Below are 27,411 nucleotides of genomic sequence, written 5' to 3'. Positions count from 1 at the left end.
AGTGCCAAGCATGTGTGGGGCGTCTTGGCTTTTCCAGGCAAATTTGGCAGCCCTAGTAGCAAAGGAGGGAGGCAAGGAGCCCCGGGCAGCTTGCAGATGCGCTCCTCGGGCCAGCACAAGGGTTTTATTTCAAGGGTTGTTTTTCCCAGAGGAGGGAAAACTAATCAAGCATCAGCACTTGCTTACCAACGCTGAGCGTGCCGTGGGGCTGGAAAAGCCCAGCTCTGTGCAGGAGCATCCCACGTGGTGTGGAGCATGGCGAAGGGGAAAGCCTCTGCCACCTGGTTGTGATGCCCGGCACATGCTATTTAATATTTAATCCCGGCGCTATTTAAACTATATACACCCGCGCCCGAATTCGGGAGCCCGAGTCCCTCCTTGGGTCAGGCCCCGTCCTGCCTCGGCCGGTGCCGGTGAAACCCCAGTGGCAATCCTGGGCAGAGGTAACTCCACCGTGGTCCTGCCTCTGAGGTGGCAGAGGCTGTGTAGTTTTTTTGAGCTTTGGAAAAAAAAAAAAAGAAAAAAAAAAAAAAATCCTAAAAAAGAAGGAAGGTGGCAGTTTGCCGGCGGTGGAAATGCCGGCTGGAGACACCGCGGGCTCATTGTTGGTGTCGGCGCTGAGCTGCTGCTGGTGAGACACTGAAGCACCGGGGTTTAATCCTGGTTTTGCTCTTCTACACGTGTCCGGGAGGGCACCAAATCAGCCTCCACACCAGGACCGGCCTCGCCACGATCCCACAGGGAAACCGAGGCACTGTGGCCTGGTGCCGAGAGGGGCCCATGTGAGACACTGGCATGGAAAAAGGGAAAACCGGGAGGATTTGGCACATCTGGGCTGCACCCGGCAGCTCCTGGCACGTTTCGGGAGGGTGGCTGCGTCCTTTCGGCTGAAATGCCAGTCGGGCATGAGGTGGGGGCTGCCGTCCCCGCTCCCTCCCCACGTCACCAACCCGATGCCTCTGGGAAGGAGGGATTTGCCAGGGGGATGACGACCAAAAGCCACTGGGAGCCAGGCGAGGTTCACTCTGCATAAATTACCACGGGGTTCAAGCACTCGAGGTCAGCTTCTCCTCCAGTTGGGGGATCAGGCAGTTCAAGTTTGGGCTGAAAAAGCCAGGAATCTGCAAAGTCCAAGAGGCCGGGTTACAGAACCACACAAGCGGTGGCTCGTTTGGGTGTGTTAATTAGTGGTGGTGCCTCGGAGGAGGACAGCAGGTGCTCAGGGCTGCCACAGCCGCCCACACGGCCATGTACTCACACGCTACAAGACCCGGGAGTTGCTCCACTGTCGCTCCCGTCCGCCCTTGGACCTCATCTCCTGGACGGCGCCAGTCTGCGGGGAGGGTGCGGAGATGTGTCATCACCACTGTGAGACCCATCACCCAAGTGTAAGACCTGTCCCCCAAACATAAGGGCGCTTCACCCCACCCTGACACCCATCACCCAACCCTGAGACCCACCACCCAACCACAAGACTCCACCACCCCAACAGTAACACCCATCACCCAACCATGAGACCCAGCACCCCAACAGTGACACCCGCCACCCAACTGTGAGACTCACCACCCCAGTATTGACACCCATGACCCAATCATGACACCCACCACACAACCATGAGACCCAGCACCGCAAAAGCAACACCCACCACCCAACCATGAGACCCACCACCCCAACTGTTCACATGGGTAGGGTACCATGGGCAGGCCTTCGTCTGCGGCCATGTCGCCAGAGCCGATGTGTGTCAGGTGGATGAAGTTCATGGGCTCGCCGATCATGGAGCGGTCGATCCGTCTCCTCCTCTTCTTCTGCAAGCAGATGAAGGTCATCAGCCCCTGCTGAGCCCACGACCCCAGGAGCCCAAACCCTCCCCAAACCGGCCAGGCTGAAGCTACTCACGGGCTGTGGCTTCTCTACGACGCAGCAGCCCAACTTGTGCCAGAAGTCGCTCATATTCGCGGCGGCCAGCTTCCCTCCGTGCCGGGCCAGCTGCCGGGGGGAGCCGCGCCGGTGCAGAGACCCCCACGCAGGGTCACTCCATGGGGATGGGTGGGGGGACCTGGTCAGGGAGGCACGGCGTGGAGAGGAGCAGACGGCTCTGGGTGTGAAGGGAGGGGTGATGCCTGCAGTCCTGACTCCCCAAATCAACCCCAAATCCAGGTCCCATCGACCAAACGGAGCCAGAGACCCCTGGGTGACCCCTGGCACCACAAAGAGACCCCCAAGGGACCGCAGGCATCACACAGAGACCCTGAGGGACCCCAGACATCACAAAAAGACCCCAGGCATCGCAAAGAAACCCTGAGGGACCCTGGGCATTGCACAGAAACCCCTGGGTGGCCCCTGGCATTGCATAGAGACCCCAAGGGACCCCGGGAATTGCACAGCCACCTGGAAGAGTTGTCCCCATGGCCAGGGCAGGATCTGGCCCTGGCCCCTGCCCCAGTGCAGGCCGCAGCTGAGGGATGCTGCGGCAGGATGGGGGGGGGCACGGAGGCGGCCATAGCAAATCCCAACTCCCTGAGCCAGGCAGCTATAAATATCCCGGCCTTTCCGAAAAGGGGCCAGAGGCTGAGCTCTTCCGCTCCAGCTTGAAAAGCAGATGGGGGAGAAATAAACAGGGGTTCTGCCTGGCTGGCGGGATTCTACCCCAAAACCCCACGGCCCTGGCTGGGATAGCCAAGGGGGGTGTGGAAACAGGGGGGTTCACTCTCCCTGCCCCAAGGAGAGACAACTCCTTCGCTGCAAAAGCACCCAGCAGCACACACAAAACTCACCCACCCACGAAGGGCCGCAGCCTGAGCACAACCTCTATCAGATGCCGGAGAGTCCCCACGCTGGGGTGGGGGGCAGCTAGAGGCTGCGCCAAGGCAAGGCCAAGTTTTGCCAGAGCTCAGCCTCCACGGCAGACGGGTGCCGGACCCCACCGTGCCGGCAAACAGGAAGACTCCCTTCCTCTGCCCCTGCGCCGGCGACGCCAGATGGGTCCAAAGTCTGCAGCAGCCGGCTGGCGCTTCCTGCCTGCGGTGGGGAGGAGCAGGGCCCGTGGCCACGGCTGCTGGGTGCTGGGGCCAGCAGCACCCCAAAATGGGGTGCTAAACCCCCCTTGGGTGCCCAGGGATGCTCCGACCCCACAGGATTGCATCACTTTGGTGCTGTCCCCTTGCCAGGGCCAGCAGGCAGGATCTGGCCCCAGGGTGACCCAGCTGCCCCCAGGAACAACCCTGCAGCTGGACAGCACCCACAGCCCATCCCCTTGGCGTCAGTGCACTGAGGGGGAGTGGGTGCCCAGCCGTGCCCAGTCGCCCCACCCAGTGCCAGCCTGGGCCCGGGTCCCAGCAGGGAGACTTGAGGCACAACCGAGGGAGCCCCCCCGAGTCCCCCCTGTGCCCCTCACCCTGGCAGCCGGGCCCCCAGTTCCCAGCCACCAGCCCGGCGAGCGCAGCTGCTGAGAACGGGCAGGTTGTGACACGTCCGGGGTGGCGTAAACCAGGGCCATGCCCATGCCAGAGCCACGCACTGGCACCCCCCTGGCCAAACTCGGCCTCTCCCCTGGGCTGTGGACAGACAGACGGACAGAGTGGAGCGGGGTGGGGGAGGCTGCCTTTTCTTTTCTAGCCTGATTTCCTTAGGAAATGAGGCTGCCGGAGTCAGCCTCCGCCATAACACCCCGGCTCACTGCCGGATCCAGCAGTGTGGAGGAAACGCCTTGGGGGGGGTAGCCCCCAAATTTGGCATTGCAACCGGTCCCCGGAGTGCCGGAAGAGCCTCCATGGGGAGCCCCAGGAGTGGGCTCAGCCTCGTACGAGCTACCAGTGAATCCCCATGTAAACCCAGACGGGTTCAAGCTGCCACGACCCCCCTGCTTGGACCCCTCCTTCCTCCCCCTAAAACCACCCCCCAGCACCCACTGGGCCTCACGTCCTCACACCCAGCGAAGGGTGACGGCTGGGGCCGGATCCAGCCGATCTCCCGGCTCCAGGCAGTTGTTGGTGGTGGGTCCCGCAGGCCGCAGCTGCCCCAGTTCCCCTGCCCCGTAGGGGTCTCACGCGTCCCCCTCACTGGTTGCCCACCCCTGCAATGAGTTGTATCCAGTCTCAGCCCACCTGGTTGGAGGGGCCTGGCCCCGTGGTGGCCCCAGGGAGGGCGGCTTACGGCCCGGCCCGCGCCGGCACACACAAAATGACTTCCCTGTTGGGAAACCACCGCTCGGTGGCTCTGCGTCACCGGCGGGGGACCGGGGAGAGGACCAAGGCTGTTTGGGGGGAGCCACTCCAGGCCCCCCAGCACTGGGGTACACCCACCCCAGGGGTGCTCTCCGGGGTCCCCCCAAATTTGGAAGGGAGGGCAGTGTGCTGGGTGAGAGCCCTGGGACCCCCCTGGCTGTGGGCCCCGAATGGCCGGGATGGGGTGGCAAAGTGGGGGGACAACCCTTTGCGTCGGACGTGGCTGCCATCCTGGGGGCACCGGGTGCCAGCAAGGGTGGGGGGACTCGATAGGGCTGGGGGGTGCCCGAAGGGCTGCTGGTCCCGGGGGTCACTCTAAGGCTGGGGGGTCCCAGAAAGGCTGGGGGATCCCAGAAGGACTGGGGACCCCAGGGGTCCTGGTGGGGCTGGGGGGTCCCGGTGGGGCTGGGGGGTCCCGGGAGGGCTGGGGGGGTCCCTGTGGGGCTGGGGAGGTCCCAGCAGAGTTGGGGGTCCGGGCAGAGTTGGGGGTCCCGGCAGGACTCCCCCGTCCGATCAGGGGTCTGTCAGGGGGGGTCCTCCCGCCGCCCCCCTCCCGGCCCGGTGGCGCCCCCGTACCCTCCCCGCCTTTCCACGGCGCTTTCGGGGGCCGTTCCCCGGGGTCGCACCCCCTCGGGCCGGTCCCGGTCCCGGTGGCGGCTCCATTACCTGCCCCAGCGCAGGGTGCGGGGTCCCGGTGCCGGTGCCGGTGCCCAGCTCGCAGCGGCCAGGCGTGGCTCGGCGGGTGCGGGACGCGGCGCTTCCCCGCCGCCCGGCTCGGCTCGGCGCGGCCCGGCCCGGCCCGGCCAGGAGCACAGCTCCCACCCTGGACACCGCCGGCATTGCAGGGGCCACCGCCGGGCTGGGGGGGAGGGGGCGGAGGGGAGCTGGCGAGGTCGGGGGTCCCTGGGGTCCCGGCGGGGGTGGGGGTCCTCGGGTGCCGGTAGGGCTGAGGGGTCCCGGCAGGGCTGGGGGGTCCTGGTGGGGCTGGGGGAGGTCTGGGCAGGGTTGGGTGCGTCCGTATAGGGCTGGGGGTCCTGCGGGTCCCGGTAGGGCTGGGGGGTCCCAGGAGGGCTGGGCGTCCTGATAGGGGTGGAGCTCACAGGGATAGGGGTCCAGGGACTCAGCAATGGGGGGGGCCTTGGTAGGGGTCCCTGGCAGGGCTGGGGTTTCTGGGGGTCCTGGTAGGGCTAGGAGTCCCTGGTAGGGCTACGGGGGGGGGGGGGGGGGGCACGACAGGGGGTCCCCGGGCATAGCAAGGGGGGCTGTCCTGGTCGGGCTGGGGGTCCCCAGCTGGGGGGTCCAGGGGCTCAGCAATGTTGGAGGGCCCCACATGGCTGGGGTTTCTGGGAGCCCTGGGGAGGTCCCAGGAGTTCTGGTAGGGCTGGGCGTGCCCAGCAAGACTGGCGGTCCCCACCAGGGCTCAGTTATGCTCCCGTTTGCTCCCAAGTCTTATTCCTACTTTTTCCATGGATGTGTCAGGGGACCAAAGCACCCGAAAGGGTGGAAATCCCCAGACCACCCCGTGGCCGGCGTCAAGCAGCATTGCACCACTTCCAGCGCGGGGCCCTTCCGCTTGCACAACGCCCGCCGCGGTCCTGCCACTGCCACTAACACCCGCCATGGCCCTACCACCACCACTGCCACCTGCCATAGTCCTGCCACCACCACTGCCACCGGCAAAACCCACAGCTCCAGCAACTGGCCAAGCTGGACTGGGACCTCCGGGGTCTCCAGCCCGCTCAGAGGGACCCAGGCAGGGGACACCCCTGGGTGAGCCCCAGAGTGTCCTTTCCTGCATCAGCCCCCAAATCCCAACCATCCCCATCGCTCCCACTCCAGAAATCCCAAACAAGGCGGCACTGTCTCCGCTCAGTCGGGTCTCTGTCCTGTGCCTGTCCTGAGCTGTCGGGGCGGCCCTGGGTGATAATACCCCGAGTGTTTGAGACCTTGTTTCAGCTGAAGAGCCCTTTTTTTTTTTTTTTTTTTTTTTTTTGCTTCTTGTGCTGCCAGAGGAGCTTGTCCCCCACTACAGCCCCCCCGCCCCAACAATGTGTCTGCTGGGTCTGAGCAGCCCTCCTGAAACCACCGGGTCCAAAGCCGCTGCAGTGAAGAGATTTCGGTCCCTGCGGTGCAGAGGGACCCCACATCACCACCTCCCCCATCTTCATCCATGGGATTTGGCCCCAAGTCCTTTCTCCTCTCAGGGAGGGACGTCATAGGTTTGGGTTGTCACATGTGAGCCACCCCTTTCAGTAGGTGACACCCTGAAGTGAAGGGATCGGGCAGGGGGATGGATCACATCCAGCTCTCCACAGAGCTGCCCAGCCAAGCTGCACCCCATGGCCTCGGGGATCCCCAAAACTACAGCAGCTCGACCCCCCAGAGGGATCAGCATCCTTTGCTGGGCCTCTGGTTGGCATTTTCCCAGCGCCGGGCACTGGTGGGGCCAAGCTGAGACCGGGTCTCTTTAGGAGCAGGGGACATGGGATCCTCTTGGCTCATGGCAGCAGCAGGGAGAGGAGGAGGAGGAGGAGGAGGAGGCAGAAATAGCCCAGCTGAAAGCCAAGCACTGGCAAAAGGACTTGGCACCAGCTGAAAAGAGCAGCACACAGGGAATGGAGAGGAAAAAGGTGAAAAAAAACCCTAAATCCCAAAGGAATGTTGATCCCAGGCAAAGCCCAGGGGAGAGGAGGGCGAGGGCTGCTCTCAGCCTCTCAGGTGTGTGGATCCGGCCTGTGCCCCCCCAGAAAGGGTGTTTCAGGGCTCAGCAGTGGCCGGGGCAGGGACATTCACAGGTCGGAGGGTTGCATTGGGGTTTTCTTTGCTGTCCTGCTCCCTGGGATCCCCATCCCTCAGACACCACATCAGCACAGGGGCTGTGGTCATGGCCCAGTGCCCACGGGTGCTGTGGTGGGGAGCAGGGAGTAGCGGGGCTGCACAAGGTGCCCCCCATCCCTTGGTTCAAAGCAGCCCTTCTCCCAGCCCTGGCAGTGATGTCGGCTTTGGGTGTCTCCCTCCTATTTCTAGCTCCACATCTGGCTTCAAACACAAAGCCAAGATATTTTTGCCATGCAGCATCAGGACCAAACACCTCCAGATTCAGCAACACCACAAAAAAAATCCTTAACTGGGTTTTTATGCACCAAACCTCTCTGCGCTTGACCTGCAAAGAGTCCTCCTACGGCCCAAAGTTCGGGGGTACCGCAGCACCCCATTTCTTTGCCTGCAGGTAAAAAGAAACGTTTGCCAGCTCCTTGGAGGCTGAAAATGATCCATTATCCCCCCAGATCTTGAGCTGCAGGCTTCAGGAGTGAATCGGGAACCGCTGCAGAAAATCTCCCATCCTCTGTAGGTTTAATATATCCCCATCTTGGGGGTCCAGCGCGCAGGATCCCCTCCTGCACGTCCACGTCGGCCGTCCTCCCCCTCCCCGGCACGGGTGGGAGCCGCTGACTCATCTGCCTGTCGTCTCCCCCCCCCCACGACGAAGGGGAATTCATCGAGCGGCTTCGAGGGGCTGCATTGCAGACCCAGACGCGCCAGCAGACAAAAGCGACGCTGCGACGCCCGCGGCTTCCCAGCACAAAGAGCCCGGCCGGCATCAAGCCCATCCATCCATCTTCGACAGGTAAGGGAAGGTGGGATGCAGGCTGGGGGGGATAAGAAGCAAGAGGATGCTTTATTTTGGAAAAGACTTGGGTGGAGGGAGGCATTGGCACCCCAGGATTTTTGCGGGGGGGGGTGAGCAGCAACCAGCAGGGATTAATCAGATGAAGGTATTTTTGCCCCCAAGGGACAAGCGGACCACACCGATCCAAGGGTAGATGCTCTTTCTTGGGGGTGACAGGCAACGCAGGAGGGTATTTTTTCCCCGCATCGATTGCCTTTTCTGGATATTTGAATTTTTTATTTCGTGTCACTAAACTCCCTTTTCCCCCCTTTGAAGCTTTAAAATCCATTGTCCGCAACATCCATCAGCATTAAATAACTCACTGCTGTTGTGCAGAAAGATACCCAGGGATACATCCCCAGAGAGGAAGCTATTTCAAAGCACTGTGGCTCAGTTTACCCGGGGGGGGTGACACAGGAGCCTTTCATAGCCTCTGAGTTACATCGGGAATCTTAAATTTAGCAGCTGGTCACCCCTCATCGCACAGACGGGGAGTGAGAGAGGGTGTGATTCAAGGTATGTCTGAATCATCTTTTAGGATTCCAATTCCCAGGGCTTAAAACTGGGGAATCAGTGGGAAAAGGAGGATATTTTGGGTCAGTCAGTTGATTTCATTTTTTCCCCCCCTCTGTTGCCAAATGTGCAGAGGTGAATGACATAATTCTGCCAGGGAAAAGCAAGTCAGCGTGGCAGTGACTCAGCTCAGGCCGTGCCATGCCGGAGAAAAAGCTGAACCACATCTCCTCCCGCTCTTTCCCACTTCTCCGTGGATCCGGGTGGGGTTGCGGGAGGGGCTCTGCGGCATGCAACAGAGGCATGGAACAGTGGGATGGCATGGCACGGCAGGATGGCAGGCACACAGCCGGCACCAGCAGGGTGGGTGGGGTGCAATGGTAATGCCGAGCGATGCTTCTTCCAGCCCTTTCTAGAGGGTTCAGTTGTGGTCCCCCGGGGCAATACAATGCCATGCAGGCTGGGGAGGGAGGGGACAGCGTGGGCTCTGTGGGTGGTGGGGGGATGCGCAGGGACCCCCCCTCGGTGCCCACTCCATGGGGGGCTTGGCACAGGGAAAGGGCGAGACCCTTCTGCATGATTTGGTGGAAAAAGGGTTCATTTGGATCCCAGTTCCTGTCCCTCCAGGCAGAGAGGGATGTGGGGGACAGCCCGTCTCTGCTCCCCATTGATGCCACCTCACAGACATCGAGGTGCCCAGGATGGATGTCGGGAGATGCGGTTGGGAAGGGGCTACCCCCCACCCTGGCTTTCCTTTCCACGGTCCCCTTTGTGCAGATGGGGAAACTGAGGCATGAGGTGACAAGTCCCATTGCACGCCCCTCCAAATTAGAGCTCAGAGAAGGGCTGTGACCAAGGCCATGGATAAGACTAGTGGCAGGGCTCAAGTGTGCATTTAGACCCACCCCATAGTCAAACCTCCATGACACCATGTCCTCCTGCCCCATCAATTGTTTTTTGGGGGGATATCCTGTAGCATTTGGTCAATACGGCAACACCTGAGAGTTTCAGCTGCTTTGGGGCAACTCCTGTGCCTTTGGTAGAGTGTTTCTCCTCCTCTTCTCTCCCCTCTCCCCCTTCACCTTCACAGCCCGAAAATGCTGGACACCATCAGCAGCCAGTATGATTCCTTCATCTACTGGAGGATGCCGATCCCACGGCTGGACGTGGCGGAGCTGGAGGGGCTGGGGCTTAGTGACGTGGCCCTCTACAAACCCAAAGGAGGGCTGGGCAAGCTCACTGGCAAGCAGGATCAGGTCAGCCAGGACATCTCCAAAGAAGAGGACAGTCTGCTGCAGTTCAACAGCTTTAATTTCTGGAGAGCTCCTATTGCCAGCATTAGCTCATTAGATTTCGATCTCATTTGAAGCCTTTCTTTCTGCCCCTCCTCACCCCCCTGCCCTCTCTTTCTCTGCTAGGCATGTGAGGATTTGGTTTTGTTGTCAGTTTGGAGGTTGTTTTTTGTGTTTTCAGGCAGTTTTTGGCATCACTAATTAACTCAGCAGTTCACCCTGGCCCTGATGCTGATGGGCTCCCCGCAAAGCTTCAACCTCTCTCCTGCTTGCCCCTCTTTTCTTCCCTTCTTGCAGTAGCGCTGGAAACACCACGATGGTGCAAGCAGGGGTTAACAGTGGAAATATGAGGGGAGAGGGCAGAAACAGCCACCCCATTGCCCCAGGTCCACATGCCAGTGGGTGTGGGAGATGCTGGGGGGTTTCTGCCACCACCCAGCACCCTATGGCTGTGTGACCATGGGCATCCCCGTGCTCTAGGACAAGCGTTTGAGCTCATTTCTCGTGTGCTTTTTTAAGAAACTCATTTGTGCAACGGGAGCAGCGCAGAACTGATGGGAATAATCTTTGCTTTGCAGACAGCATCGTCCCTGCTCCTCTCCCAGGGACACAGAGACCCTCTGTGCTCCTCTGGCCCAGTTTCTCCAAAAGTCGCTTTGCTCCTTAACCTGCAAGGTGGAATGCAAGGTGGAAGAGGCAGGGATGTGCCTGGGACAGGAGCACAAACCTCTTTCTTGAAAGAAATAATCTCTTTGAGCCTTGTGGCTTGAGCCCAAGCAGGAGAAATGATGGCCAGGAGGGTAAATACATATGGAAATGTTCCGACCTTGCTTGATGAGGTCAAGGCTGGATGTTCACTGCCCAAAATTTGATTTTTCTCTCCCTTTTTTATTCCTTATGTGCTTTATCCCATGTGTGACTCCCAACTGGGACAGAGGCTGGATACATCATGGGGTCTATATGGGTAATGGGGGCTGAGCTGAAAGATAAGATGGAGAATTTAGTTTGATCTTACCCCGAATGAAAACATTTCTGGTTCCCCACTCAATTAATCAACCCCTTTAAATATAACAACACAAAACAAAAATGCTGCATTCACTCAAGTGGAAGCCTTGCATTTTCCTCTAAGAGGTTTTCACCTGCGCTCTCCGCAGGCTGAGATTTATTTCTGAGCATCATCTCAAAATGGGGAGAAAAAAACCCCAACCCTGAATAATTTTTGGCTTTTAAACAGTTTTTTCCCCATTTTTTTTTTTCTGGGAGAGTGAACATGACTGGTTTGTCTTCTTGAACATGCTTTTTTGGGGTTTGATTGGGGTGATGTGGAACATCCCAAGACTGTCCTAAGAGTTGGAGGGGGTACATGGCTGGGGGGAGGCTGAGGCAGCACTTAAAAGGTGCCCCAAAAAAGAGGCAAATATTGGAAAAATCTGCACTCCATTATGAAAAGGGAGCACAGCTCTCCTGTAATCTTCAGAAATGACCCAGCCTGCTGACTTTGAACTACCCACATAAAACCAGGGGTGAAAAATGTAAACTTTCCTATGCAGAGCTGTTTGATTTCTGTGTTCCCAGGTGGGAAACCCCACAGAAGCATTTATTATGAAGCTTTAAATAAAATTATTTAAAAACATACTCATTCCTGTGGACACTTAAAAAAATCCATGGCATCAAATTCTTCCTGTAATGTGCCATTAAATTGTTTTAAATCTTTCTACAGTGACCTGAGAACTGACATGAGAACACGTACCCATGTGTCTTTGCAAACACTGCAGAGAGTTTGTGCGGAAGAACTAAACCTAAGGGATTATTCTAAGAACATTAAGGGTATTATTTAAACTTCAGCTTTTCCAAGCCCCACAGGAAAACGTCTCAGAGGAGCCTCAGATAGGAAAGAGGCCCCAGGGTTTCACATTTACCCCAAAACAAGCATTTGTAACACATTAGGGGTGCCTAAGGGGGTAACACACCACAGAAGGGCTTGGGCACCCTTTCTTGAGGGAAGCCCACTCCTAGACAAGAAGGCACTCAGAGGAGACAGAGACACACAGACTGTACCCATATACATATATTTATAGACACAGACGTATCGAAGGACCAAAACCTCTACAAGCTACAAAAACCAACCACCCTGCCTCAGGGAGGTGCAACCGCCCTTTTATAGTTGGCGCCTAAACGCCTCTGCCGGAACTAACTGCAGGGGCGCATCACACGCATTCGTCGTGTCAATTGTCTCTTGGTGCTATCCTTCCGCTAGAGAAAATACTCCCTTTTTAGGGCTCCCCCGTTGCTCGCCGCCCTCCTCCAGGCCCCTGGGCGGGCAGGGAGCTGGGGAAAAGAAGGAGAAATTCCCTAATCCTGCCCCGTGCCCTCTGCGACCGAGCCTTTCCTCCGCCGACAGCGGCGAGGAACTCTTTTGTTACCGAAGTAGTATCCTTCCGCGGTCGCCCTTGAGTTGCTTCCGGGTCGGCCATTTTGTGTGGCCGCGGCGGGAGGGGCGGGAACAGCCGCGAAGGGGAGGGGGGGCGGTGCTGCGCGCCGGGAACAGCGGCATGATCGGGGGGGGCCCGAGCCGCCGCGTGAGTGGGGTCGGGGCGTGGGAAAGGGGTTGGGTGGGGTGAAGGGGGACCCCCGTGATGGGCGGTCTTGAGGGTCTGGGGGGGGACGACCCCTGTGAGGGAGTAGTGCCGGGGGCCGGTTTGGAGGGGATGGGAGCGGGCTGTTCTGGGGGTCCCGTTGGGTGTCAGTATGGGGGCGGCACGGGGGAGGGAGCAAGGGGGGGGTCCCTGAGGGGAGTCCTGGCGCGGGAAGGAGGGTCCCTGCCCCGGGGGAGCCGTGGGGGGGTCCTCGACCGGGGAGGGGAAACGGGCTCCTATATGCTACAGGGAGAGGGGCTCGGGAGGATTTTTTTGGGGTGGGGGTGGTGGTGTCTTGAGGCATGTCTGCAGAGCTGACACCCCTACCGGCTGCTCATGGGGAGGGTTTGGGTTTTTGAGAAGCATGCTCTTCGCTTTTACTTCTGAAATGCGGTGAAGGGGAGGTGGAGGAGTTTGTCAATAGTAATCCAAGCTGCGAATGCTGTAAATAACTTTTAAAAAAAAAAAAAAAAAAAAAAAAAAGGAGCCTCAGACTTAAATCCTCCCTGAAAGTGTGCAGCTGGGAAGAGAGCAGGAATGCAAGGAGAGGCCTCCAAATAATAAGTGTCAAAGGTTCAGTTTAATACGAGCAGAGAAACTAATGTGTTTTGTTAATGGCCCAGCTTCTCCTTTCTTTTGCAAACGCACACGGAGTAGTGAACAACAGTCTTGCAAATATGTAAGCTGGTGGTTAACTTTGTGAACGCAGAGTTCAGTGCAACTACTCATTCCCGGAAAACATGCAAGTGTTTTCAACGTGGGTGATGTGAACGAACATTTAAGAAATATTCTCTGTCCTACAAGAAGTGAGAAAGGGGAAAAAAAAACCCAAACTGGAAAGTCCTGAAGGGCAGAGGGGTTGTGGTAGTCAAACACACGCATTGTAAATGCATCAAAGGTCCTGATTGCAGCGTAACCTCTGAGTAACTGCTCTGGGCTCTTGACTTCCAAGCTTCAGGTGTTGCACATGACTAACTGCATGCTTGGAAAAAGCTACATGTGCAAAATAGTTTTATAAAGTGAGATGTGTTTGTGGAGGGAGATGATGTGGGCAGTGTGTCCTGCTGAGCTTTAGGGCTGAGGTTTGCTGTTTGGCTTTACTTTAAAGGGCTTGTGCTACTCATAGCCGGTTCTGTTGGTTGCTGAGGAGAGGGTGGGATGTTTCTCTTGAAAGAATAAGAAAGAAGGAAATAGAGCTTTCCAACTATTTCATAGAACTGTAATTGAAGGAAAAAAATCAGTCAAGGGCCTCAGTGCTGTTGGAGTCACTGTTCTGCTGGGTGGCACAGTGCCCATTTGCACAGACGTTCGTTTGTAGCCATTTACTGAACATCCTACATGAGTTGATGGATAGACTTAAAGTCAGTCTTTGATAGGACTGGCCTACCAGCATAACCCTATCGTTGAGAAAAATGCTATAGTTCGCTATTGCCGGAATTATGCTATGCTTTGTGTAGCTTGGAATAGAGACACTGTTGTCTAGTACATTGAGCAAAGCTTTTGGGTTCTGCTCCTTTTATGACCTTGAACAAGACACTGGAGTTACCAAGGTTTGTTTTATCCTCTACCAGCAAAGAACAGGGATAGTTCCCCCATGCTTAGTGGCTAGAGCTGGGGTCAGAGAGAGTGTCTCAGAGATTAAATCATGTTCTTAAAGTGCTTTAAAAATCAAAATGATGATGTGAACAGCTTTGCCATTGCATTTACAGGTTCTGCTCTTGGAACTGGATCCACATGGGCAAGTCTTTGTGTCCGTGCAAGGCGCTGTTGAGGTAAGCGGGATTTTGCAGGAGCTCTGGAGGTTTGTGGTGTCTGACCTGTTTGCTGAGCCTGTGTGCTGCCTTCTCTTGATGTTTCAGGGCACGGAACTGAAAAATATGATAAATATTTATGCCTGTTTATTGATCGTGTTGGGCCTAGTTCTGTATGGGAAGATGGTGTGTTCAGATGGGCTGTAGTTGTACAGCACTTTTAAAATGTCTCTACCTCACTGCTTTTTGTCTGTTTGTTTTCTGTTTTTTGCTTTTAAAGCAGCTTTCGGCAAATACTTGTTCCCATGTATGAAGATGTCCTTAGTGGACCTAGGGAAGAGGTTGCTAGAAGCAGCTCGCAAAGGCGAAGATGACGAAGTACGAAAGCTGATGGCAAGCGGTGCTCCCTTCACCACTGACTGGGTACATTAGGGCAATAGACGTTGGTTTTCTGTGCGAAACGGGTTGCCTGTGCACTCTTTAGGGCTGAACCTAAAGGATACAAATGGAAATTGGAGCAGTAAAACCAGAGTGTGGATTGACAGAAAATGCCTCTCTGGATTTCTGTGGCAGAGCAGATTCCAGATAAAACACTTTAAAAACCAAGACTTTCCTCAGGCAAAGTTTGTGTAAAGATTGATCTCTGCCTAATGCACGAGAGCTAAATCACAAGTGCTGTGCTGCCCTGGCCAGCAGTGTATGTAGGGTTTGATCCTTTAAGATGTTCAGTTCCCAACAGCTGAGATAAATGATAAGTCAAGTCAAATTAGAAGAACTGTTAAACCTGTCAGTAATAGGAATTTCTTTTAAGAATGCTTTATTTAATTGTTTAAATTTTCTCAGTCGAGAAACTCATCTTTGGGGTGTTTTTTTGTTTCCTTAAAAAAAAACCAACCTGAAAACAAACCAGCCCATCCCGGGTTGGAAAGGAAATAAAAGCTTTAATGAAACTGAAGAATAACAGTTGGATAAACAAGGAATGAACAAGTCATTGGTAGCCATTTTCCATCACCAGTTGTCATCATTTCCTAACTTACCAGTGTGTTAGTTCATAACTTTGCGAGATGAAGGAATTAACTGTATCGAGAGGTAGGAGAGCCTAGTAATATTGTAATACTGCCCTTTTCTGACCAGTGGTGAGATTATCTGTCATGATATTGAAATGGCAGAGGTGTCCTGCTGTGGTTTGGAAAAGAGGCTCAGTGATGAAGGGGTGGCACAGTGGAGAAACTAAAAGCATTTTTGATCTTCAAGTTACCAGATAACATAAAGATCCCTAGAAAATTTGAGGTTTGCTGGGAAAATTATTGGATGTGCAGCCCCCTATTTCTAAGTGGAGGAAAAAAAAAAATTTATTCCAGAAGCTTTGTCATTTTAATTACTGCTGGACATACGCGTGGTGATTACTGTGCCTGTCCTCTCTTGCTCTGAACAGACAGTAACTCTTCTAAATTAACACACAGCTTGGGACGTCGCCTCTTCACCTCGCTGCCCAGTATGGCCACTATTCGACAGCAGAAGTGCTGCTTCGAGCTGGTGTTAGCAGAGATGCCCGAACAAAAGTGGACCGGACACCACTACATATGGCTGCAGCTGACGGACACACTCATATTGTAGAACTGCTAATTAGAGTAAGTATAACAAATTAGGTATCACTTTAAGGCTGGTCTAAATCACCCTTGGAGTTTAGTGTTGATGTCCCTGTTTAAATGCTAGTGCAGGTGCTACCTTTAAGACATTGAGAGGAGACAGCGCGCAGACAAGTAACGCTTATTTCTTTCAGAACGGCGCTGATGTAAATGCCAAGGACATGCTGAAAATGACTGCTTTGCACTGGGCGACAGAGCACAACCATCGAGACGTTGTAGAGCTGCTCCTCAAATACGGAGCTGATGTCCATGCTTTCAGCAAGTTTGATAAATCAGCTTTTGATATTGCTTTGGACAAGAACAATCCAGAGACTCTGGTAATGCTACAGGTAGGTTGAGGAGGGAGAAACTTGTTGGTAATTCTCTGGCTCACAACTGTATCTGCACTAGAGTGAGAGGGATCCTGTTGTGTCTGATGGGATCATTCTCTGTTTGCAGAGAGAACCAGAAATATGGAGGTGGATGAGGTTTGTTTTATTTCTACATCAACTAGTCTGTGCCTATTAGGACTCAGTGGGTGATAGGGTTTTACTGCCACAGATCTTGTGTGGTCGTAGTGTAAGTTGCCAAGTTTAGGTGGCAGTTTTGTCACAGCTTTTGCACTGGTGTCCCTGATGTATCGCAGAGAGAAATAATCTGTCTCTCATATGTTTTAAGGATGCTAAATACCATTGCTTACCACAGAAAGCATGACGAATGTATGCCCAACCCCACTCTTTCCTAGGAAGCAATGCAGAACCAGGTAAATACTCATCCAGAGAGAACAAATCCCGTCACCAACACTGTGACTCTCACCTCACCATTTATTCTTACGCCAGGGGAAGTTCTCAATCTCACTAGTCTCGTCTCTTCAGCAAACACCAAAACAACCTCAGGTAAGGTTTTAAGTGACCTTGAGTGGCAAAGTCTTGAAAAAATCTCCTAAGACTGCTTACCAGTAGAGGGCGGATGGTCATTTAGTAGAGGAAAAGTGGTGAAATGTAGCCAAACACACCCAACTACTGCTTCCTGCCCCAGAATATTTTTGCTGTCAAAGGTAACAAAGCAGTTTTCTAGCTGATGTAGATAAAGGTGGTTCCACTGTGAGTGGCAAAGCTCTGCTGAGCTCAGCTGTGGGGCTGCTCCAGGTCTGTTACAAGCAGCAGAGCTTGAGAAAATGGATTTGGCTGATTGCAACAGAAGAATAATGAGAGTTATTGACTGTGCCAAATCCTGAGCACTGCAGAGCGGTTGGGGAACAGTTTGCTTTGTTCTTTACTGGCTACAAGAGTTGAGTGAATGTTTTGCTATATATAAATGTTGAGTAAGGAAACTGCAGAATAAGCAGGTCTATTGGATATGTAGATTACTCCTTATTTCTTCTGTCCCACATATTAGATATAATTAGGTTCCTCATTGTTCAGTGAGCCTTATTTTAATGGGGAAAACGCTTTTAACTTAAGGCTGAGCGCGAATTCTTTTTGTGTAATTCCAATTTTCATAACTCTTGAAGTGAATTTTCTGTATTTGGGGAAATCCAAACCATTGTTTCTTTTCAGTCTGAAGGAGGCTACTAAATACAAGTTTTGTGAAGCTATTTGGCCTCATCCTGCAAACACTTCTGCATGTGAGTAATTCTTTCATTAGTGGGACTGTTCACATGCGTGAATGTTTGCTTATTGGCTAGAGAGTGCTTTTAAAATCCCAGATACTGATGTTCTGCAGTCCCACCCAGGCCTCTCTGCCTATGCTGGGCCACAGTGACTTCAGCAACACTCCAGACTTGCTCTCAAAGCTTTCAGGGCTGCTTGCAGCTTTGAGGCACTGACAAGCCCTAATTTAGAAGGGGAGAAATCACCCAAAGCGTTCCTCTTCCACCCGTGAAGAAAATGCAGCATGGCTGGCGCAGAACATCTTCAGTCAAGAATATTCCACAAACTCAAAGGGGCATAAAACTTGGGATTTTTGTATCCTGGATGACGCTCTGGCTGTGCTCAGCGTCACTCTCTACAGACGGATCTGGCTTTGCCTGGAAGCCAGGTAGGAGTCACAGAGGCCAATGCACGCTGAAAAGCTGTTAGAAAACTGCTGATTTCCAGCTTAAACACATTCACAGCCTGTTTAGACCTTCTGGTGCAAATATAGCCCTTTAGTTGAAATCATTCTTCTTTTTCCATCGCCTCCATCCCTTTGATGTGGAAATCAATCCTGTCCCCTCTCTGCCTTTGTTTCGCTGGGCTAAGGAAGCCGGTCGCCCTGAGTCTCTTGAATCCATCCACGTTGTGTGGGTGAGCGGCTGCAGGCAGCATTCCAGATGAGCTCTTGGCACTGGCCTTGTAAATCCCCGTCTCTCACTGCACCTCTCCTTGTCTATCCTGCAATGTAATCGCCTTTTTCAGTGCCACAACATGACAATGGCTTATCGTCCACATGTGACTGGACTAAAATACTGTGGGTTTTTCCCCCCATGACACTTCAAGCATTGGCAGTAGCTGGTCAGTGTGAGAATAGCTGGTGTCTCCTGCTCTAGGCCACGTCAGGAGGTTTTTTGCTCATTTCCCACAAGAGGGCATCAGCGACTGCACCTCCGTTACAACAAAAATCTCTTCTTTAACTCTTATGACTAATAATTTTTCTTACCCCTCTTAAAATTCGCTATGTCTTCTGTTATTGAAAAGGTTTTTAAATGGGAACAAATATCTTTAGCTGGTCTGAGGAAATCTGGTTACAAAGCTGCTGAAAACAGTCACTAGGCCTGTGGCATTTTCATGTGCCTAGCCTACAGCTTTGTGAAAGTATCGTTCTTTGAAAACAAGTCCCTTGATAACCTTTGTAAAATCAGGAGCCAGTGAGAAAGAGAGAAAATAGATTGCAGGAGTTAAGGCAGGGAACTTTAGATGAACTTCCCTTTGTGTACTTATAATCTATTTATCTACGCTGGCAATGAAGTACAGGATCTCTTTTTTTTTTTTTTTTTTTTTTTAAGAGGAATTGTGGGTTATATGCACTGAGTTTGCGCCCGTTTAGTTAATTTCCTGTTCCATTCTTACTAAGTCTGCCTTTGAATAGGAATTACTATGGTCAATTGGAGGAAGAAACATTGTTTTTTGGAACCGAGAAGACTTGTTTATCTCATTCAAATCAATACACCATTGCAGTGACTGTGGTCTTTCCGTTACTGAACCTGAGAGGGGAGGAAGAAAGGACCTGCATGCCCAGTACATTGAAATCAAGTGATACACGTAGCCAATTTCTGTGTTTGAGCAAAAGTCTCTGTTAACTGACTTGTGCTGAAACGCTTGGTCCATGAAGTAATTCTGAAGACTGTACTTGGAGACTTTCCCAACTAAGGAAGGACCTGGGTGCTGTAATTTACTCATAATAGCCAACATGTTTAATATATTCTTTAGGTTTTGCAATTTTGAAAGTTGCAGTACAATGCGAAGCCAAGTAATTACGTGCGTAGCAACCGCTCTGTGCAACGTTACAGCAGTCAGACTCCAGCATGTCTGTGAGTGTGATCAGGCAGTGCAGCTGCATCTCGGAAGGCTGTCTGTGTCTCCAGATCAAAGCTCGGCATGCCAACTAGCCCGGTAGACAGCCTGCCTTTCTGTAGTTCTTAGAATAAAGCTGGAGCAAGTCGGTTCACATTTGCTGTTCTTTTTGTTACATAATTCAGAAAAAACTTAATTAAATACTTGCTTTAAATTTGATAAAAATTATCATAAAATATGCAGAGTGGGTACAGTCTGTCCTAAAGTAGTATCAAAGCCCCTTTTACAGTTAGCAGTAGCAGAGGCAGCTCTCATGAAAAATGATATGTACCACCTCCCTTTCTCCATTGACCAGTGGGAGCCCAGAAAATTCTTCATACCTGATGTCTTGATCTTTAGATGACAAAATTGTTGCATTCTGACTGCTTTATTCACTGTTTAGATACGGCAGATCCTGACAATCCTTCAGTTTGCCCTCATCTTTCCCAAGCAGGTGACTCGCGTGTCTCTACAGTGCAGTTTTCCAATTCGACAACCTCTGTGCTTGCCACGCTTGCAGCCCTCGCTGAAGTATCGGCACCACTTTCCAACTCAAACAGAGACACAGGTAGGGGAAATGGGTCAGATGCCAATTCAAATTTGTGTAGTTCTAGCGAGTATCTTGCCAGGAAAGTGGAGGAAATTGAAGATGTGGAAGTGAATTTGCCTTTCAGGGTAAAGAAAAGATGACAATAAATATCTGTGAAGCTGTGGGTTTGTTTTGTTTGTTTATTTATTTATTTAATCCCAGTTCAAACTTAATGAAAAAACCAGCAACGGTTACCAATAGAAGTAACTTAATTTTTATTAACCAGCATGTCTGACCCTGACATCACAGTACGTTGCTCTTGCTGTGCTTTAACAGTTATATAAAAAAGAAAAAAAAACCACCCAACAACAAAAAAAACAATGCTCCAGAACATGAGTTTAATATATAAACGTAGATAAATATTTTTAAGAAGGAAATTGTCTGAAATGCTTTCTGTTCCCAGTTTGCTGTAAAATGTTGGTAGTCAAAAAAATGTTTTGAGTCTCTTGAGGCTCTGGTAACTTTTTCTTATGGAAAGGTTTGGGCATTTTTTGTGTTTGGGCTTTTTTATGATCTTTTATGGTATGTTTGTGGAGTGTAATGTTTGACCTTTAATTAACTTCAGATTTAGAAATTTGATAAAGTTTATATAATCCTTTCACCTTGGAATTCATTTATTTTCCCCAAAGCTAAATGTTTTTCCTAGAATCTAGAGACGAGCAATTTGACTTCTTTAAGCTGCTGGTGCCACACCACTGATTTCTTGACCTGCGGTGCTTGAGTGTTTTCCTCTTTGGCACCCAGAGTGCACGTAACAGGTCAGATCCCCTCTGTTTCCTGCGCTTGCAGCGTATGCTGGGAGCAGGATGCAGCCGAGGGTTTGCAATCCTGATTATTTGTGCAAGCCGTTAAGTTACACAAGAAGTGTCCTAGAGAGTTGAACCAGTCCACGCTCATCCAGCCAAACTAAATAGCCTCCTCATGGTTGTTTGGCCATGCTTGTGCGGACAGGGCTTTTGAGGCATGAAGAGTTTTTTTGCGTGTGGTTTGTCTTCGTTAGAGCTGGGGGAAGGGTTGTGGAAGGAAGCTTTGCAGAGCCAGGTCTGCTTAACAGCTGCCTCCAGCTCCAGGCCTTTTAGTTTAATATGCTTAGATGCTAGTACTTATTAATTAACACAGAAAATGCTGGGTTTACTCTAGAAGACTTGTTTTGCTAAAGTGTAGTGGATTTTATTTTCTTTTCCCCTACTAAGACTTACTGTATTTCCTGATTTTTTTTTTCTTTTTTTTTTTTTTTTTCCATAAGCGGGCATCCCAGGAGTCTCAAGCTGCGTGCTTGAGCTTTTTCACTAGACTTCAGTTTCTATTCAAGGAAGAGTGAAGGAAACGCTGACTTTTTTTTGGCACTTACTTTATTTCTCAAGGTAAGATGGAGGAAGTAGTGGAAGCAAATTCTGTTGATTCTGCCATACAACAAGTGGTTGGCAGCGGAGGGCAGCGCGTCATCGCCATTGTAACAGACGGAGTTCCCCTGAGCAGCCTGCAAACGGCCATCCCCACCAGTGGCCTTAGCCAGCCCTTCATCCTAACCATGCAAGATGGACAGCAAGGTAAGGAGGAGCTGAACTCGGAAGGCGGCGCTGAGGATTAACTTCAAAAAGAAAGAAAGAAACTGTTGCCTGTGAACCCTGTCGAGCCCCGCAAGGCTGGCGGCTGGTGTGATGTGGCTTGTTGGCGCTGTGATGTAATAGATCCGTGCCTGACTGCTGGGCCCCAGGAGGGGTTAAAATGTCTGTGAGACTTACGTCAGCGGTAAAAGTTGCCAGCAACTTACTTGTAGCTTAGTACACATTCACACTGCTATGTTTTAATATTTTGGTCTTCGCATTAAAACCAAATGCCTTTAATAGAATGTTGCAGGAGGAGAAATGCCGAGTTAGCCGTTGTCTCTTTGGCAGCTGGGCAAAGACAATTCCTTTATCTTGTGGTGAACTTCCTGGTCTGGGAGTAAATCACACAGCTGATGAAACTGCAACCTGTTACCTTTAGGAATCACTCCATTGTTCTTGTAAAACTTAGTATTAGGCCATTAATATCAGCTTAAATACACCTTTCCTTCGCATAACTCTGGTTATATTGCCTAGGGTGATACAATCTTATCAATTTTACAAGGCAAATGTAAATCGTGTTCAGTAAAGCATGGCAGAGCTCCGGAGTGCTCTTACAGTGAATTTTTGTTTCCTCAAGGGATGTAATTCATCAGCCTTGTCCACTAACGACAATTCTTTTAGCGTGTCCTAGGGATACTCGGTTATTTGGATTAATGTTGGTGCAGAAAAAGAGGATTAGGAAGCAGAGCAGCTCTCCTGTAACATGCATACAGTGCTACAATGTGAGATGGGTTACATCAGTTGTGTCTGTTTACAGACTTGAGTGAAAAGCAATTTTCTAAAGCTGTTAATTATTCAGAATTATTTGCCAAAGTACTACAAATAATTCCTGGCTTGTAACCTGTTCTGAGTCTAAGGAAGACAAAGGGAGAACTGTTTAGGTAGCGCTACCTTCAGTAGCTCACGTGGTGCCTTTCTCCTTGGCTGGACAAATTCTTGCTACTGGCTTCCCAAAGTGAAAACCCATGTTTGCAGATTTAAAACGTGTTTGTTCTCTGGAGTATTTGCAGCTCTTGCATGCGCTTAAAGCTGATTCAGAGCTTAGCCACTGGGACTGTGTACTGGGAATTTTCGAGAAGAGCTTTCTATTCCTCTTGCTTAGTCTGTCCCAGCTATTAACTGCATTACTGAGGCATTGGAATGGTAGTTTTTACCTCACATGTTCTCTAAGATGGAAATCTTTGATTTTGGATTCTGTCAGCCCTATTGTGGTGAAATATTTGGGTATTTCAGAGGCCTGAGTAGAGAAAACTGGAAACCCGGTCCAGAGTTTCTCTCCTCACTGGGAAGACTTCGGCATTGCTGATCAGCAGGTCTCCTCTTTTTCTCCAGAACCACGCTGATGCACTGACTTCAGAGAAGTCTTTTGGGAAACAACTGTGCAAAAGCATGTCTTGCACTGTATAATTTGTCACCTTTTAATTTTTCAGTTTTAACTGTACCTGCTGGTCAGGTTGCAGAAGAGACTGTTCTTGAAGACAGAGGTGACGCAGAAGATGAAGAAAAGCCGCTGGCCAAGAAGCAAAAAGTGGAACAAAATATAGATGACTCAAAGGAAGACAAGGTAGATACTCCAGCTTGTAACTTCGATTGCTGTTGTCTCCTGCGTGTTTCTCTGCCATGCTGAAGATGTCAGGCTCCTGGTCTGCCAAAGCCATCTCAGAATAGAAATGAGCTGCGCCCTGCTCAGCTGAGCCTGGGGATGTCTCTGTAACAAACTCTGCTCGGAGGTTCCCTGCTCTTCCTGCACATGCTCCTGTGTTAGCAGTGAACAGGCGAGAGGTTGAAAGGAGCGGTGCTCAGTTGAATATCGGTAGGAGGAAAAGAGGCAGCTAAATCACTTGTGGCTGTTTTGCCTGTGCTGAAGGTGTAGCTCAGGGTTTTTAGATTAGTTGTGGTCATTTACTGAGATTATTTAGGATTTCCTGTAGAAGCAGAACATACAGGCTGGGTGTAAGCCAAGCCTCAGCTCTTCACAAAGCAGCAGAAATGACACTTCCATCACTCTCTGTTGGGGAGGAAGAACGTTCTTCTTGATTGCCTCTCAACTTTTCAGCACTAATAGCTCTTTATTTTTCTTGCATCTTGGTTACACCTGCTTCCAACCTTTGAAATTCATGACGGTGAGATCATGCATAACTTCCCAGCCCGCCTCCCTGCATGCTGTGGGGACACCTACCAGCCAGTTTGTGCCTCCCCATGTCCCGGTTGCCTCTGGTAACATGTGACAAGCAAACCAGTTGAACAGAACTTGACCCAAGCACATTTCTAGCTCTGCCTAAGAGCATTTTGCTTTTATGACTCGTAACTGTTGGAGTGCTTGCACACCCCGTTGCCTTCATGTCGCAGGTTGGGCCTCCATCGTGGGCTCTCTCAACTTTGTTTTCTGTAGGACAGTGTTGAAAGGGAAGTGCTACAGCAGCAGTTGCAAGAGGCGAACCGGAAGGCTCAGGAATATCGCAGCCAGCTCATGAAGAAAGAGCAAGAGGCGGAGGAGTACCGGCTGAAGCTGGCAGCCATGGTGAGGCAGCAGCCCAACGGAGTGGAGGTGACGGTGCTCGAAGAGGTCGCCGAGGTTGACCCACTTGTGGTAACCTCGGAGGACATCAAGGAATCCGTGCTGGCCATGCTAGAAACAGATCAGCCAACTGATATCACTGTGGAGACTATAACCTCCTAATCCTTGGTGATTGACTGGGTTTTGTATGGGAAAATAACCTTTTTTTTTTTTTTTTTTTTTTTTTTTTGTGTGTGTGTGTGTGTGTGTTAAATAAGGTGCTGTTGGCAAGTGGTGTTGGAGCAGAGGGCTGTTGTCAAAGCCACCCCGTTGCTAGGGGTAGAAGCTTCTCCAGCCGCTTGCAATGTAACTCTGCTTTCAGCGTGGTGCCAAAAGGTGCTTTTAAAGCTTGACCTTGAGAGATTGGAAGCTTTTTAACAAAATCTTAGCCAGTGAGTGACCTAACGGCTTATTTGGTGATGTCAATACCTGCATTGTTGGGGAGTGGAAAAGAAATACCTCATTGCCAAAGCAGCTGGTATTAGCGCTCAGCTGCCTGGAAGTTACAGCACTGAAAACAGACTTTCTGCAATAACCTGAGGTGTTCGCTCCCTTCAGCGAAGTCGAGTGACTGGATCTGGACCTTCAGAAAAAATCGTCTCTTGGGGTGTTGCTTTAAAATCTTCAGAGGTGTGGAGGGGATTTCCCCTTTCAGCCAGAGAGCAAATTACATGTTCTTTTTCTTGCAAAACCATGAATCTCTTTGATCGAGGCAACCTTCAATGCAAGAGCAAAGGCCAGGCTGAATGTCTGTCAGATGGAGCATTTCACGCTATCAGGGAATACCACACTTCGCCCTCTGTGTTTCAGGAACAATTTGGGGAAGGTCTTTGTCAGACCCCTTAACTACCCAGAGGGATTGCAAAAAATTCCTCCTCATTTTTATGGTATTTAGTCAAATGTTCTATTTGACACTTCTGTGCTGAACAGTAGCGTTAACTGATTATATATGCAAAACTATACATACGGTGGTTGCTGCAAGACAGCTTGAGAGTCGAGTTGTCTCTGGAGATATATATGTCACTTTTTTTTTTTTTACTAAACAGTTTTTATTTTTAAAGATACTAAAACCTTTTTTAAGAAGCAGCTGATCTTGTTACTGAAATGTTCGTGGGTTTGTTTTTTTTTTTTTTACTCTCTGCAGGCCCGTTTAGTGCAGGGATCTGTTTAGTACGGTGGATTGTGAGTTTCAAGACAGCAGGGAACTGATTGGAAGCACCCCGAGTAATTGCGTGGAGCTCAATAGTGAAAGATTATCAAGGGAAGTTTAGAAAAATACCATAAACAAGTGAAGGTTAGAAAAATAGCATCACGCAAGCTGTGCTGTCGGCCGTGAAAAGGTCTTAAGGGCGAGGAGTGACTTGCAGCTCCGAGGCCCTAGCAGCTGGGCTGCTCCCTGAGAATGTCTTCCTGCCAGATAATCCCTAGCTCTTTTGGCCTGTAGTTTACTGATTTAGGGTTTGTTGGGGTTTTTTTTGCCCTAGTTTTGTAACCGTTGGCAGGATTCAAGGTAGCAATTTGATTTCATGGTCCTTGCATTGCATTTTTCTGTGTTATTTCCAAGCGTGTCTGGATAATGCGTTTTTCTCTTGGTTCAGGTACTGCCTTTGTTAATGTTTCTTTGCTGATAGATCAGCCCGTATTGTGATGTCGGAGATGTAATACGGACTAACAAGTTCATAAAGGTATGAACGTGAGGTCATGGCTCCGAAGGAATCTCTCACCCCAAGAGGAAACTGCTTTTCATCCTAAAATCAGTCAGTTCCTGGTGGTTGGGCCTGAAAGGAAGGCGGGATCTGCCGAAATCCCCTCTTCGGCAACGTTTCACTGGTTGGGTTCACCAGCGAGCGGTAGGAGAGGAAGGTTTATGTGACTGTTGTAAAGGCTTCGTGAGACTTGCTGAGTTTTGAGAATCTAAGTGCATTTATTTATAACCAGTGTAGCTATATTTATAAATAAGACTTTTTTATCTTTTTCCAAAAGATGTTTTGAAGAAGGCTTTAATAATTATTTTTTATGAACGAATGTTTGGAGAGACTCGGGTCCTGGCTGTTGATTACTTCAGTGTTTCCTCGCTGACTTCAAGCATGCGTTATTTTCTTTTGTTCCCCAGAACATTGATGGTTTGGGTCTGTTTGAACTAAAAATCTGCATCGGAGGGTTCGAGGCAGTATTAAAGTAAATCCAGGCAGATTCTTCTAATACCCAGAAGCATTTATGGATGTAAAGGGACACTGTCAATTTTGGCTTTTACGTTTCACCTGAAATTTGTGCTTATTATTTGTAAATTTGAAGAGCTCGGCAGCTGTAGCATATATAAATACTGCGTTGTGCCTTCAACAGCACTGCGATTCTCAGTTATTTCCATCCTTCTCCTGAAAAGGGTCAGTTTTGCCAAAAAGTCCCTTCAGCTGGGAAACAAACTTCCCCTTCAGAAGAGGAGGAAAAGAAAAAAAAAGTCCGTGGCACTCACAGTAACTGGATTTGGTTTATAGAGTTGGAACAAATAAAGCTGACAGCGTTCTTACTGCTTTGCCTTGTGGGGGGCTGAAATCACACGTTAATTTTATTTTTAGAAGTACTCGCGTATGGGGTCTGAACAAAGACGACGAGAATTTGATCTCTGCCCAGCATTTAGAAAGAATTTAAACCTTGCTGCAGCCTTTGCTCTTCCACAGAAAGGAGTTGGAGCTTTTTAAGCCAAGACCAGCAGTTTTCTGGTCCGTGCGTAGTCAGCTGTGGCAGCGTAGGGCTGTTCTGAAGCGGGTACATAACCTCCCACTGGAGTCTGGGCCGGACTCTGCTGCGTCAGGGCTTTTCTCACCCACACCTTTGCCATCCTCGCACCACTTTCACCGGCCAGTGCAGGATTCGAAGAGGTTAAAGGCTAAACAAACCCCTTTGCTTTCAACGGCCGCGTTCTTATCTAGGCAGAGCAGCCCAGCTCCCCTCCGCCCACACCTCCAGCCTGACTTCCCCTCTGCTGCGAGCTTGGGATCGCACCCGCGCTCGCCTGCATGCTTCTGCGGGTGGGAGAATCCCGGCTCCTTTCCCAGAGACGCCGATGCAGAAGTTGCGGTCTTAAAACAAACGCGGGTTGTTTCTCCTCAGTGGAGGAGGTGGCGTGGCACTAATTGAACCAGTTTAGGTTTGATTAGAGGTCTCTTTGCCTCTTGTTTGCAGTAACCAGCTCTAAACAGTTCCCGTTATCCTAAATCGGAAGCAGGGCGTTGTAAATCCGGTGGGGATGAGCGGAGGAGGTCACGGAAACGTGAGCTAAATCCTCTCCAGACAACTGTGAAGGCAAATAGCAAACCCTGGGAGTTAAGCTGAGCGGGGTGCGGGTCCCCCGGAGACCTTGGCTGAGGCCTTCCCCATCCGTACCCCCCTTCCACCCTGACCCACCGCC

The 27,411-nt window shown here is 51.0% G+C and overlaps 3 protein-coding genes across 11 annotated transcripts; 2 read left to right on the top strand and 1 right to left on the bottom strand.

The window, feature by feature from the left end:
- Positions 1 to 105: 105 nt before the first annotated feature.
- On the bottom strand, positions 106 to 5,037 carry CDC42SE1 (CDC42 small effector 1). 2 transcript variants are annotated; one of them, XR_005933198.1, is made up of 5 exons: positions 4,890 to 5,037; positions 3,909 to 4,072; positions 1,897 to 2,093; positions 1,695 to 1,805; positions 1,301 to 1,333 (listed from the first exon to the last, which is right to left on the bottom strand). XR_005933198.1 is itself a non-coding variant. In XM_030024575.2 (4 exons), the coding sequence occupies exons 1-3, from the start codon at positions 1,948 to 1,950 to the stop codon at positions 1,262 to 1,264; spliced, it is 237 nt and encodes a 78-aa protein (XP_029880435.1). In that variant the 5' UTR covers positions 1,951 to 2,056; the 3' UTR covers positions 106 to 1,121; positions 1,259 to 1,261. The 2 variants fall into 2 exon arrangements, 1 of the variants encoding a protein (XP_029880435.1); XM_030024575.2 differs by lacking the exons at positions 3,909 to 4,072; positions 4,890 to 5,037 and adding an exon at positions 106 to 1,121 and having other exon boundaries at positions 1,259 to 1,333; positions 1,897 to 2,056.
- Positions 5,038 to 7,593: 2,556 nt separating this feature from the next.
- MLLT11 (MLLT11 transcription factor 7 cofactor) lies at positions 7,594 to 11,333 on the top strand. The gene is made up of 2 exons (XM_030024579.2): positions 7,594 to 7,851; positions 9,497 to 11,333. The coding sequence occupies exon 2, from the start codon at positions 9,504 to 9,506 to the stop codon at positions 9,771 to 9,773; it is 270 nt and encodes an 89-aa protein (XP_029880439.1). The 5' UTR covers positions 7,594 to 7,851; positions 9,497 to 9,503; the 3' UTR covers positions 9,774 to 11,333.
- An 862-nt stretch (positions 11,334 to 12,195) lies between these two features.
- Positions 12,196 to 26,534, top strand: GABPB2 (GA binding protein transcription factor subunit beta 2). 8 transcript variants are annotated; one of them, XM_030024541.1, is made up of 10 exons: positions 12,196 to 12,277; positions 14,044 to 14,106; positions 14,369 to 14,508; positions 15,549 to 15,716; positions 15,869 to 16,063; positions 16,459 to 16,609; positions 19,701 to 19,814; positions 21,200 to 21,385; positions 22,876 to 23,009; positions 23,838 to 26,534. In XM_030024541.1, the coding sequence occupies exons 3-10, from the start codon at positions 14,395 to 14,397 to the stop codon at positions 24,123 to 24,125; spliced, it is 1,350 nt and encodes a 449-aa protein (XP_029880401.1). In that variant the 5' UTR covers positions 12,196 to 12,277; positions 14,044 to 14,106; positions 14,369 to 14,394; the 3' UTR covers positions 24,126 to 26,534. The 8 variants fall into 8 exon arrangements, with proteins under 8 accessions (XP_029880401.1, XP_029880400.1, XP_029880395.1 ...); XM_030024540.1 differs by having other exon boundaries at positions 19,698 to 19,814; XM_030024535.1 differs by having other exon boundaries at positions 19,677 to 19,814.
- The last annotated feature ends 877 nt before the right edge of the window (positions 26,535 to 27,411 follow it).

The sequence above is a fragment of the Aquila chrysaetos genome, chromosome 9 (assembly GCF_900496995.4).
Source record: "Aquila chrysaetos chrysaetos chromosome 9, bAquChr1.4, whole genome shotgun sequence".
NCBI classification, from domain to species: domain Eukaryota; kingdom Metazoa; phylum Chordata; class Aves; order Accipitriformes; family Accipitridae; genus Aquila; species Aquila chrysaetos.
The sequence above is the reverse complement of the archived record's forward strand: the minus strand, read 5'-3'. Positions and strand labels throughout refer to the sequence as shown.